This window comes from Rhinatrema bivittatum, chromosome 4, assembly GCF_901001135.1.
Source record: "Rhinatrema bivittatum chromosome 4, aRhiBiv1.1, whole genome shotgun sequence".
In the NCBI taxonomy this organism is placed as follows: Eukaryota; Metazoa; Chordata; class Amphibia; order Gymnophiona; family Rhinatrematidae; genus Rhinatrema; species Rhinatrema bivittatum.
The window spans coordinates 423,656,392-423,670,640 of NC_042618.1; the positions used below are offsets into that span (position 1 = coordinate 423,656,392).

A 14,249-nucleotide genomic window follows, 5' to 3' on the forward strand; every position below is an offset into this window, starting at 1 on the left:
TTCTTCCAAGGCTAGCTTGACCGCTAGTAGCTCACAATCTCCAATGGTATAATTCTTCTTTGCCGGAGAGAATTTCTTTGACAAGTAGGAGTAGGTCACGAGTGTACCATTATGGTTATGTTGTAGGAGGACAGCGCCTACCTCGAGAGTAGACTCATCTGTCTCCAGGATGAATGGCTTGGATGGATCTGGATGGTGTAGGCACGGATCAAGGGTAAACTCTCTTCTTTGAGATGCTCGAAAGCTTGGATAACAGCTGTGGTCCAGTTCTTGGCATTTGAACCTTTCTTAGTTAAGGCTGTGAGTGGGGCCGCTAAGGAGGAGTAATCATGGATAAATTGCGGTGTTCACAGAATCTCTGGAGGACCTGTTTCACATGATGACAGTGCTCTGACAATGATTTTGAGAAAACTAGGATATCATCCAGTCAGGAACAGCACGTCCACTGGGTGAACTAGGCATTTGCGCCTAGGGCACCAACCATTAGGGGCGGCAAAAAGCAGTCATATGGGGTCGCGAGCGGAGCCAGTACTCAATGGGCCACAAGCAGAGCCCATCCCGCTTGCGGCCGCGAGGAGCAGGTATTTGGCGGGCCACAAAATGGAGCCCATCCCATTCATAGCCAAAAGGAGAAGAGACTCTGCAGACCGTGAGTGGAGCCCATCCTGCTCATGGTCAGGAGAAGACGACTAGCTGTTCCACTAGTGGATCCTATCTAGCTTGTGGACAAGAAGAGAAGAGACTTGACAGGCCATGAGCAGAGCCCATCCTGCTTGCAGTCTAAGATTTGTACCAGCAAGGCCATGGGTGGAACCCATCCTGTCCGCAGCAGAAAAGAGAGAGAGGAGCCTGGGAATGGCTGAAGACAGAAGAGATAGGCAGGGGAGATCTGGGGGCAGAGCCCATATGCCTGCAGAGGGAAGGAAATACCAAGTTAATACTATAAATATTACAACATGAAAACAGAAAAAGCCAAGCTGCTATAGATCCCTACATAGAAACTACACACTAAAAGAATAACTCCCTTCAGTTACACATGCAAAACACAGATAGACCTTCAAATACATAATAAAGAGACCATACAGTATAAATAGAAATGTACAGACAAAAACTGATCTGGAAACTGCAACATACCAAATTCTGTATGCACTGCAACAATGTAAAAAACAGAAACATTACCATTCCTCATCAAACAAAATTAGTAAAACCATACCAATAAAAAGAATAATTCAATACAATTAATGAATAGAATAACATTCATATAAAAATCTTCCAAACATCAATAAAATATTTCAAAACAGACACATTAAATAACACCCAACAATTAAAATAAGGATTTTTAAAAAATTACTTGTTATCCATATCTTAGAACTTTTGATTTCCAGATGCCCCGAAATTGTCAAGGATTAGCAGGCAGAGAGTAACTGGGGTAGTTGTGCACACACATGCTCCCTCTCATACACACACATGCTGTGTCTCACTCTCCCACACACATGTTCTCACTGTCCTACACACAAGCACACATCCTCTCTCATTCTCCCACATATATGCACACATGCTCTCTCTCACTTTCCCACACACAAGCACACATGCTTTCTCTCAGTCCCATCCTCATTGACTTAGCAGGCAGCAATAGCCTTCTTCTTCAACACCCATGACCAAGGAAACGACTTCCGTCCACCTGGCATTGGACTACTTCTGGCAGGGCACGTGCCTCCTCCTCTTCTGAAGCAGCGCAGCCCCACCAGAATCGGCAGCCTTGCCAGTGGGACCGCACTGCTTTTTCTTTTGCTGAAGACCCACTGGCTGCACTGCTCTCCTTGGCGCCTTTTGGTAGCGGTGCCTATGGCTGTGGCCATATTGGCCATAGGCATGCTACGGCTCTGTAGGTATGCATCAATGTCCCTGGAAAAGGTTGTAAATTTGACCAGCATAGAGCAGGAGGAGGACTGGTATGTTCTTAGAATCAATTGGGAAGGTTGTAGTTTGCCTATCCTGGCAGCAAGATGAGTAGACGTTGCTTCTTAGCTAATGGGAGGATAAGTACTAGTAGCAATCTCCTGCAGGTGGTCAAATTTCCATGGCTGACATCTAAGACATGTCTTTAGCACAGAGGTTGATGATAAAAATAAGGGTTATAACTAGAACTAGTATAGTGTAGCCAGGGGCAGCTGGACAAATAGGTACGGTGAAATGGTCTGTATCTGCTGATATCTACTATGTTATGTTAACTGCCTTACAAAACCTGCTGTTTTCCTTGTCCTGTGTTTTGCAGATCCAGTGAAAATGCATAATTTACGCTGCAATGGTCATTCCTGCAACCCTCCAGTGGGAAATCTAGCAGCAGGCAGGACCCCGAGCACTCTTACAACATGTGGGCAAAACAACTCAGAGCTTTACTGTTTCTACTCAGAGCAGACCTCTCCTTCTTCCAGCCCCACAGAGTGTGGATTTCCTAAATGCACCAAGTGCAATGCCAACCAACCAGATAATGCTCATTTACCTTCTGACATGACAGATGACTTCTTCCTGAACCCTGCCTCCTGGTGGCAGTCTGCACAAGGGATCCACAGAGAAGAGGTCAGACTGGACTTTGGCACAGAATTCTATTTGACGCACGTCATTGTGGTGTTTAGGTCCCCTCGCCCAGCTGCTATGGTGCTGGAGAGGTCCCAAGATCACGGACACACCTGGAGGCCCTATAAGTATTTTGCTACTAACTGTACGGCCACGTTTGGAGTACAAGATGATCTCATGGATGAAGGCTCAATGTGTACATCTAGGTACTCAAAGGCATGGCCCTGCACAAGGGGAGAGGTAAGGGATGAATCTCAGAGCAAAGCATAAATGAGTGACTTGTCTAGATTAAACTGCATCTGCCATTTAGAAACCCAGTCTCCTAGACTCATAAGGTCCTTCTGCAATTCCTTAAAACAGCAGAAGATTGTGAGGAATTGCAGAAGGACCTTGTGAAACTAGGAGACTGGGCATTTAAGTGGCAGATGCAGTTCAATATGACAAGTGCAAAGTAATGCAGGTAGGGAAAAATAATCCTAACTACAGGTTCACAATGCTGGATTCAGTGTTGGGAGTAGTCTCCACCCAGTGAATAGAGCTCAGAATCCTCATGGACAATACCTTGAAATCTTCAGTTCAGTGTGCAGTGGCAGTCAAAAAGGCAAATAGAGTGCCTTTGTATAGATCCATGATGTGACCACACCTTGAGTACTGTGTGCAGTTCTGATCACCCCATCTCAAAAAAGATACAATGGACATAGAAAAGGTAGAAAGAAGGGTGACAAAGATGATAAAGGGGAAGGGAAAAGCTCCCTTATGGAGAAAAGCTAAATAGATTAGATCTCTTTAGCTTGGAGGAAATGACTGAAATGTATAAAACTATGAGTGAGGTGAATGGGTAAATAGGGGACACTCCATGAAATTAGCAAGCAGCAGATTTAAAACAAATCATATTTGTTCATTCAGTGTACAATCAAGCTATGGAATCTGTTGCCAGAAGATGCCATCAAGGCAACTAACATAGTAGGGCTCAAAGGAGGGTTAAGAACATAAGAACATGCCATGCTGGGTCAGACCAAGGGTTCATCAAGCCCAGCATCCTGTTTCCAACAGAGGCCAAACCAGGCTACAAGAACCTGGCAAGTACCCAAACACCAAGAAGATCCCATGCTACTGATGCAATTAATAGCAGTGGCTATTCCCTAAGTCAACTTGATTAATAGCAGTTAATGGACAAGTTCCTGAAGGAAAAGTCCATAAACGGTTACTAGCCAGGTAAACTTGGAAAAGCCAGGGCTTATCCCTTGGAGTGAGATACAAGTAATAAATAGATCAACTATTGTGGATCTGCTGGCTACTTGGGAGTCAGTCTGTCCACTGTCAGAGACAGAATGCTGGGTTTGATGGACCCAGCCTGGCACTTATGTTCTTAATATTGTTGACTGTGGCCTGTAGTGAAGCAATGGTAAATCAGCACCTTTTTAGAATTAACGGTGCATTGTGGGTTAATTTTGGTAAATTATCATCTTCTTAGTGTTGACATAATAACATAGTAGATGTTGGTATATAAGGACCAGTTGGCACACCCAATCTGCTCAGTTGTCTCTGCCTACAGTTCTCTTACTAAGGATATCTCGCAACCGTCAGCCTTACAAGCTTAACTTCCTGCAGGATATTGCTCTGTATCAAAGTCAGTTTCAGTGGCTGCCATCTTTGGTCCTTTATAGACAATTTTATGCTTATCCACCCAAAACAGTAATCACGTTAAACAAAAAAAAATAATCGGTAAGTATATATAATTTAGAGACATTCTCATAGATCCAATAGAGTGCAGTCTGCTGGATCGATGAGGATCTCTCTCTAAATTATATATAAGTGCTGAATGGTGCCATTTACAGTTTACATTGTTATAAGTCAAGTGGGAAGGAAGAGTGGGGTAGGTTTTTGTTGATTATAAGCATAAAGGTTCCCACACCTAAGCCAAAGCTCAGGATCCCCTCCACCCCCTGTCTGTTACTCAGCTTTGCAATCCTGTTCTTACTACGGCCCTCTATCTGTCACAAGCATGTTTACATGCCAGGCTGTGCAGGCTTCTCTGGTAAAGCAATATCTTTTTAGTGTTATCAGTGCCATGTGCGTTTTATGAGAGTTTATAAAGGAAGCAGAGGCAATTGTTTAGCTTGCACAGAGTTCATCGCATGGACGCCATTTGCAGACCTTCACAAATTTGCTAGAAAAGCTCAAAACCATCCTAATTAAGTCAAGTGGAGGAGTAGCCTAATGGTTAGAGCAGTGGGCTACCAACCAGGGTTCAAATCCTGCTGCTGCTTCTTGTGACTTTACCCTCCATTGCCTCCGGTACAAATGTAGATCGCAAGCTTCTCTGGGGTTAGGAAAATACCTACAGTGCCTGAATGTAATCTCCTTTCAAGTGTCAAAAAGCAAAACATTTAAAAAAATTTTTTTTTTTTTTTTGCAGCAGTTTATACTCATTCCTAAATTCTTTTAATGCAATTGATATGAAATCACTTTAAATCTCTTAACAATTAAGCCAAGTGGACACAAACCCATAATAGAACAAACACATTGTAGGAAAAAGGTTTTTTTTTTTTTTATCCAAACAGATAGGAAGGGAGTATGAAATTGTGTGTGCAGGGGGAAGTGGGAGGCTGGGGTAGGGGGAGAATAAATTGGTGGGATTGACTGTGCGTGTCAGCAGCATGTATTGTGTATGGATTTGGATTTAGATTTAATGACTTGCTCTTCCAAATCTGAGTTCAAGATGAGTTACAATTCAGGTCCCTGCTCCAAAGGGCTTACAATCTAGGGGCCTAATTTACTAAGACTTTTTTCCAATTCTGTATTTATGGGAAAAAATCTTAGTAAATCAGGCTCCATCTGGGTCATTCATCAAAGCACTTTAAGTCCGGAATACACGTTAAATGGTTCTAATGCACGTATATTGCATGCTACATGTGATATTTTGTATGTCCCTGTCCAGATACCCTTCCCTATTACAATGATCTTCTTTGCATGTAATTTGCATGCATGAATAATGCAAATGCATGCAAAGACGGCCATTACTAGTCAATTCTAATGTAATATTTATCACCGCTGACTGAGAAGGTGGTCAGCTAAGATAAAATAACTACACCTCTGGTCCTTACATACCAACATCTACTATGTTATTATGTAAGCACTAAAAAGATAATTTACCAAAATTAACCTACAATGCACCATTAATAATGAAAAGGTCAAGTTGGCCTTGACTCCCCAAAACTAAAAATAAAGGTATAAGTAAGCATGCGGCTGCTGCAGAGGCACTGGCCCTCCCCCCCCCCCCCCCCCCCCCCCATATGAGCAATTTCCCCATCACTCACCCTCCTGAATGATCAAGCCCCCCTCCAGAGACATCCCTTACCTTGTAATGGATCCCGCATCAGGGTCGGGTGCGCTCTTGTACCCATCCTGCTCGGCGCCATCTTCCAAAATAGCACAGACTTCACCTTACCCCACCCATTATTTTTAGGGTGGCCAGCAGCTGGCGGTCCCATGAGATTGGGCCACCATCGTGTTAAAGGGCCGCTTGCCACATTTTTTTCAGTCGTGCTTTTTTTGGTCCTGACATAAAAGAACGTGCCATGGAGCTACAATGTGTTTTTTTGGGGAAGGATCCCCAGTATCGCAGCTACCCCACCACCACCACCACCAGTGCTGCGATAGTGGGACACTTCCTGCAAAGACACATTGCAATTTGATGAAGTTAGGGGTAAGTCTGTACCTGAGGTAATGGAAGGTGAAGTCGCTTATCCAAAGTCACAAGGCATCCAAATGGCAGATTAGATTTAACGTGGACAAAGTTATGAATAGAGGGAAAAGTTATCCAAACTGTAGTTTCATGATGTTGGGTTCTATATTGGGAGTTACCACCTAGGAAAAGGCTCTGGGAAAAGTATTGTGACAATACTGGGAAATCCTTGGCTCAGTGTGCAGTGGTGGTCAAAAAGCAAACAATGTTAGAAGAAATCATTAGGAAAGGAATGGAGAATAAAACAGAGAATGTCATGATACCTCTGTATCGCTGCACAATTTAGCTAGGGGAGCCATACTTTTAGCAGGCAACATTCGCCCAGCAAAATTCTGATTTTAATTGGGTGCATCTTTTGAATATCAATCCCAAAGTCTCTGCCTAAGGAATTTTCAGTTACATTTTTGGCATTTAGTGAGTAAGTGACATTCTGAAGAGGTTAGGGCTGTTCAGCTTGGAGGAGAAACAGCTGAGGGGGGATATGATAGAGGTCTTTAAGATCATGAGAGGTCTTGAACGAGTAGATGTGAATTGGTTATCTATACTTTTGAATAATAGAAGGACTAGGGGGCACTCCATGAAGTTAGCAAGTAGCACATTTAAGACTAATTGGAGAAAATTATTTTTCACTTAACACACAATAAAGCTCTGGAATTTGTTTCCAAAGGATGTGGTTAGTGCAATTAGGGTAGCTGGGTTCAAAAAAGGTTTGGAGGAGAAGTCCATTAACAGCTATTAATCAAGTTTACTTAGGGAATAGCCACTGCTATTAATTGCATCAGTAGCATGGGTTCTTCTTGGAGTTTGGGTAATTGCCAGGTTCTTGTGGCCTGGTTTGGCCTCTGTTGGAAACAGGATGCTGGGCTTGATGGACCCTTGGTCTGACCCAGCATGGCAATTTCTTATGTTAGAAGAGGAAATTAGCAGGTGTTACCAAGCTTCACACTGCACTGCACTTTGCACTGGCACTGATTCGGTCATTGCTCTGGTGACCTGGCAGAAGTAGTACAAGAATACAGAGCTGTGCAGATCCTTCCTGCTTTGTACTCCAGTAGGCTGTAGGGCCGGCCCAGTTTGTCTCAAGGCTGTGAGAGACACGCACAGAGTAGTATATATGCAGCAGGGTCATTTGCAAGGCAATCTCCCACATAGTGACCTTCAGGATCTTCTTTAGTAAATGATCATTCACTAGCATTTGTCTGCCTTCATGACTCACACTTCTATGCCTCAGTACCAGCCCACCCTAGGAAAAGCCCTTGTTGTGTCACAGTCCTTGCCAACCACCAAAGGCTAGGAGATAGCAACATGATTAGGATCCTTTGCTTTCAGTTTAAATGATTTTCACCCATAAATTCCAAGATTATTCCAAAGGTGACGTTTGCTTTAAACCGATATCTACCCTAATTTTAGGCTGATTAAAAAGCTGCTCCAGAGCTGCAGATGCAGCACTTCAAGGTCTCCAGACACTGGTGGAAGCCAGAGTGGGCCAAAGTGCCTTCTGTGTGTCAAGTCCCAGCCTCCACCAGTGAAAGTGCTCATCCTCCAATGCATTTCAGGCAGGCTCTGTCCAGCAGAAGCACTTTCCAGCCGACTCCCTGGCCCTGCACAGAAGCACAAGTGCAATGTTATAGAGAGTGGGAGCGTCAGCAAGCTGCTGCCGAGGGAGAGAGAAGAAGCCTGGAGCCAGCATCCCTAAGCATGAATGCTGTTACAGTGTGTGCGGAGGGGAAATGGATGGGGAGGGAGGGAGATTCTCAGTGGGGTAGGAGGAGAGAGAGCAGGGCATGTTAGGCAGGGGATGAGGGTAGAGATGGGAATGCTGCTGAGTGGGTGGGAGAATCGGATAATGTTGTTTTATTATCCTGGCTTCTGTCCACCAAAATAAACTCTATTTACCCAGAAAAATGAGTCATTTTTTTCTCAACTGATTTTCTTCTGTTCTTATCATAATAAACCCTGATGAATTCCCGGGAAAAATAAAGAACAATAAAAACCGACAAAGGTCCCTAAACATGCTGTGCTTCAGAGATTGTGAAAGATGGGCTCACGAAGATGCCGAAAATCAAGCAGCTGAGGCCGTGTGCCTTGAATATCTCCTTCTAGCCAAGAGAAGATTAATCACCATGGTGTTATCTCAGGTGATGACCTGAGAGAGCTCATAATGTACCGTCTTGTTCATACATGCTATTGTTTCAAAGATCTTAAGAGGAGGCTTTGCTGGAGATGCCTCGATCCACAGTAAAAAAAAAAAAAAAACCCAACAAAAAAACATTTTGAGTGCAAGAAGTTTTATGAGGTAGATGTAAAAAGATATCCAGTATTTTGGCCACATAAAAATCAATCTTATTCATAACGAGGGAGGCTCCAGACCTTTGCTTGTTAGTTTTTGTGAAGGTTTAGATCTCAACTGATTTTATGAATGGTGCTTGGTTAAAAGCCGTTTGTTGGAAGAATCTTGTGACATAGCAGAGCTGAGCATCTGCAGGAAAAGTTGGCTAAAACAAACCCGAGGGTGACCAACGATCCAGAAGACTTGGACTTGTCCAGTGCAGGCATCCAGTTGTCTAAATTTCACTTTTGTACATTAGTTCAAGACCCTCCTGAGGCCCAGCTGCTGCCTAGAGCAAGCACACGGTGACATTTCCAGTTGGAAACTCCCATTCAGGATCACCTCTATTCAAGACTACAACCACGGGGAAAGTCTCTAAGCCCCAGCAGAGAGGCAAACCTGAAATTAAGGCCTTGGCAGCATAAAAACCCATTAAGAGAACCGGCCATTTTTAATCCTTGCAGAGTGGGCTTTTGGGGTGTGCAACCTGTGTGGTCGCACAGGGTGCCCAGCACTAGGGCATTGCCTGCCTGCACCCCCTCCTGATGCAGCTACTGGGCTAAAGACGAGCCACCCTCTTCTGAAATGGCACCCAGAACAAAGAAGTGTTGCTGCCAAGTGCCACCCTCTTCCCCGCGGGCCACAAGGCCGAAATGCCGCAGCTGCTGTGCCTGCCAACAGGAGTGCAGCCCTGGGGGCCTGGCGCTTCTAAATGCTGCTTCCTGTCATAGGCGCTTCTCTCTCTCTCTCTCTCTCTCTCTCTTTTGCATGGGGAGAGGGAGGTAGAAAGGCCGGCGGAAGGAAGCAGCGATTAGAAGCACTAGAACTCCAGTGCTGCTGTCCTACTGGGGCAGCTATGGAAGGTAAGAGCGAGGAGGATAGGATGCAAGATAAGAGCAAACACTATGGTAGTGCCTGGGAGTGAAGCTGGTATTTTTCAAAGGGATGCGTGTGTGGTTGGTGGGGGTGGGGGGGTGATGGCACCAATTTCAGTTTTCGCGCAGGGTGCCAATTAGCCTAGAGCCAGCCTTGCTGGCAGGCTAATATAAAAATGAAGTAAGCTTGAAGAAAAACTAACAGTGACACACAACAGACAAGCCTGGCCCTCCACAATAGATCAAACTTGTTTCAACCTGGGAAGAAGAAGCTCCAAGTGCTACCCAAATGATTATATTTCAAGCGAGGCCACGCCAAAGAGCACTGAGTCCACTGCCATCTCTGGTGCGCTGTTCACATTTATATGCCCTTCAGGCAGAGAAGCCAAAGAGCACTGCCGTGCTCACCACACAGCTAAACTGACTTTATTCATCAATATTGGTCAGGCAGAGGCTAAAATTCCAAAGCGTTTGGTGATAGTTCAGTTCCAAAGAAGTTAAACGATAGGGAAAAAAAATGGAAGCACTGCAGTTGCTGTGTGTATTAAAGAGTTTGAGGCTCCATTGCTTGGGGGTATCTAATTCACTGGGCATGTCTTCCCTTCACAGGTCATTTATCGTGCCATGACTCCAGCCAATAAAATTGAAGACCCATATAGTCCTGAAGCTCAAGACCTTCTGAAACTGACCAACCTACGTCTTGTTCTGTTAAAAAGACAGGAGTGCCCATGCCAAAGGCTGGAACTGCTTGGGAAACCGCAAAAATTGGCACACTATGCCATTTACGACCTTATTGTGCGGGGCAGCTGCGTCTGTAACGGCCATGCAGAGGAGTGCCAGCTTGTCAGTGGGCCCGGGAGCTCAGGGAACGCAGTGAGTATCTCAAGGTTACACACAGGTGGATCTGCCCATGCTTCTATGACTCCTGATGCTTAACCCTTCTGAAATTCTTCTGCAATTATTCCCCCATTCACATTCATCCAGTTCAGCCTATGCATGTACTGGAAAATGATGGAAGTTAATTAGCTAAACTGCAGAAGAATTAGATAACTTACTCAGAATAGAAACAAATTGCTACTGTAGGAAACCGTACATGGTGTGTCAGTCCTGGATTAACCATTAAGCAAAATAAGCACATGTATAGGGCACCAAGGGGTGTTGAAAATTAGTATTTTTTCTGTTTCTCCCTAGTTATAAGTAAATTAAATTGCTTATATTGCTTACTGCTATTTAGTGTTAAAAAATAAAATTAAAACAAAGTTTTTATATTTAATATAGTTGTGGGAGATGGCCTGGAAGAAAACTGAATTTTTAATCTTTTATGTCATCTTCAGCACTTATTGAGTCTTTGGGGCCAATATTAAAATTATATCTGGCTATGTAAGTTAGCCAGATAAGACTTATTTGGCCAACTTACATGGGATATTCAGCAGCACAGCAATGCCGATGAATATACCCAGATAAGTACTAAAGTTAGGTGGATAAGCTTATCCACCTAACTTTAGACCTGCCAAGGACATGTCTAACTTATCTGTTAACTTAACCGGATAAGGCTCAATATTGCTACATATCCGGCTAAGTTAACTGGATAGGTAGCGCTGCCCAATTATACCTACTCCCTAACCACTGAATATATGGTTAACTATTTAGTCTCATATCTAGCTAAATACTATAGTCGGATATTCAGTGGGAGCCACTTAACTGGATAAATCTGATTTATCTGGCTAAGTAGTATGTATGTGAGGGGTCCATATTCAGCTGCTGAGTGGCTAGTTAAGTCAGATACACCTATCTGGCTAACTTAAGCAGGTAATTCAGTGGTGCAGCAGTGCCACTGAGTATACCTGGATATTTTAAAGTTAATTGGATAGGTGTATCCAGCTAACTTTAGACCAGCTCTATGGCATGACTAGAGTTATTCAGTTAAGTTAACCGGATAATTCTGAATATTGGAGTTATCCAGTTAACCTAACTGGCTAACTCCACTTCTCCTAGGAGTGCCTATTGCCTGCCCCTGGAATGCCCCTACGTAATCGGCTATATTCTAGCCGGATCACTCATTATCTGGCTAGAATATAGCTGGGTAAGCTTTTTAAAATAGCAATTTAGCCATTTAGACAGATAACTTTTCAGTTAACCGTCTAAATGGCTTTTGAATATCTACTTCTGAATATCTACCCTTTTAATGTCTCGTCAGTTAAGCAATGGAAGGGCCGAGGGGGCACCACTGTTGGGCAGTGCTTAGGGCATCAGTTGGCCTTAATCCGGCCCTGTGGTGTGTACATTGTATCTCTACAATCACATCCAGTGACCTATATACCTGCGAGTAAGCTACAGTCCTTAAGTGAGTTGCATGCATTGATTCATGATTCAGGGGAAAGAAATTCTTGCTTGGTCCATTTATTTATTTTTTTATTTGTTGAGTTTTATATACCGTCATTCGGTGAAGCCATCATAATGGTTTACAAGATTCAAGTTGCCTTCTACAACTGGGCAATCGTAGGCAGCTTTGGGTAGGGTGGGTACTGCCTCAGCCTGGGGAGGACAGCAGCCTTGCCATAGTATTTATAACGTGGGCAGGGGCATATTTTGTCTTCACTCCTCACGTATGAGAGAAGAGGCTTTAAATGTGTTTTCATACTGCTCACCTCCTGAATTCCTGTTGGACGTTTTTGACTTCAGAATACTTTCCTGACTTACAAGACGTACTGCGTTAAATGTCATGGCTGGTTATAACTGCTGCCTCAGATATAACATGATGACAGTGAAATCATTCAGCTTTAAATGAATCCAGCTGGTGGGAGAATAAACCTTTTGCCTATCTAAAGGGAAAAAGACAATGCCTGGCAAAGGTTCTGGTAAAACTATGAGCAGACTCCTCAGGCTTTAGCTGATGGTCGGAGAACAAAGTCTGAGCCGTAGGCAAATTCAGTCTGATAAGCACTCCAGGAACAGAGAACACGACGGCAGATAAAGGCCGTGCAGCATCCAGTCCGCCTCCCCACACTTCCTGCTCAGTGCTGTAGTCCATTCCTCTTCCTCAGAGATCCCCTGTGCTTGTTCCCTGTTTTCTTGAAGTCAGATACTGTCCTGGTCATCACCACCTCCCGCGGGAGTCCGTTTCATGCATCCTCTACCCTCCCTATAAAGCAGTATTTCCTTAGATTACTCCTAAGTCTACCGTTTTCACCGTCCCGTGTCTCGTAATTCCAGAACCTCCGCTCCAGATCCGATGCGTCCACTAGGTGGGAGTGTGGGGGGGGAGGCAGCAAAATCCCTCCAGCGGTGGAAAAAGACAGAGAGGCTTGTCCGCCAGTGGAGCCCAGACCACTGGTGGGTGAAGAAGGAGAGTCCAGGGCTGCCGGTGGCAGAAGCAGCAGGAGGCCTGGCCCTTAGGAGGTGAGAGAGAGGGGAAATGAATGCTGGGGGAGAGGTGGAGAGGGAGGAGTTCAAGGTGGGTGGGATATAGAGTGGGAGGAAAGAAAGGGTACTGGGTTGGTGGGGGTGGAGAGAGTGAATGTGCTGATGAGGCGGGTTAGCAAGAGTAGATGCTGAGCAGGTGGGGTGTAGAGAAAGAATGGGTGCAGAGTGGAGAGAGAGTGTGTAGAACAGGTGGTGGGGCACAGGAAGCAAAAAGCTGCTGTGAGGTGGGGGTGGAGAGGGAGAAAATGTACTGAGCAGCTGGCAGGGTGGAGAGAGAAAGTGTACTGGGCAGTGGATGGAGAGAGAGAGAGGAAAGAGGGCAACAAGACTGGGGTGATGCTGGCATGCTAGGTGTGGAGGGGAGATAGGAAAGATACTGGGAAGGGAGAGAGAGTGTGGATGCTGGGTTCTATGGGCAGAGGGTGAAGGAAGAGATTAAAGGGGGGAGGGAGGTGATGTGCGAGAGCCAAAGCCACCAAAGAAGGGAGCACTGTGGTGGAGCTGCCACCAATAGGTAATTCTTGGGGTGGGGGCTCAAGATCGGAGGTTTGCCTTGGATGTCTAATACCCTTGCACCATCCCTGCTCCTCTCCCTTGAAAGAGGCTCAACTCCTGTGTGTTTATTCCTGGGAGGTATTTAAGTGTCTCTGTCATCTCTCCCCTTTCCTTCCTTTCCTCCAAGGTATACATGTTTAAATCTATAAGTCTGTCCCCATGTGCTTTATGCCGAAGACCACTGACCATTGCAGTAGCTGCCTTCTTGACCAACTCCACCTGGTTTATAATATATCCCTTTGAAGGTGCAGTCTCCAGCATTGTACACACAGTACTCCAAATGAGGTCTCACCAGAGACGTTCTGGGGGTCTGTATTAGCTGTCAGTATTATAATCTGTCAATTTATCACTGTTTGTCAATGGACAGCATGGCCTCAATATTCAAAGCTGGTCATCTAAGTAAGTTCACGAGATAAGATTTATCCATCTTACTTACATGGGATATTCAGCAGCATGGCTTTGCAGCTGAATATCCCATATGAAATCCGTTAAATCCAGCTAAGTTAGACCTGGTCTATGGTAGGTCTAACTTATCCGCTTAACCGGATAAGTCCAAATATCAGCACTGATCTGGTTAAAATAACTAGATAAGTAGCCCTGCCCCAATCCGCCCATTGCCTGCCCCCAAGATATCTGTTTATCCACTTAGCTGGATAAATATCTGGCAAAGTGGCAGCCACTGAATATAGCTTGATATTCAGTGGCTGACATTTAACCGGATAAGTCGCTACTTATCCAGCCA

The 14,249-nt window shown here is 44.7% G+C and overlaps 1 protein-coding gene across 1 annotated transcript in view; it reads left to right on the top strand.

Annotated features, from left to right (window-relative positions):
* LOC115091250 (netrin-4-like) overlaps nt 1–14,249 on the top strand; it is an 87,916-nt gene that overhangs the window by 10,681 nt on the left and 62,986 nt on the right. Inside the window, 2 exon segments of the mRNA XM_029601373.1 lie at nt 2,276–2,817; nt 10,139–10,402. Coding sequence (XP_029457233.1) covers nt 2,276–2,817; nt 10,139–10,402 — 806 coding nt within the window.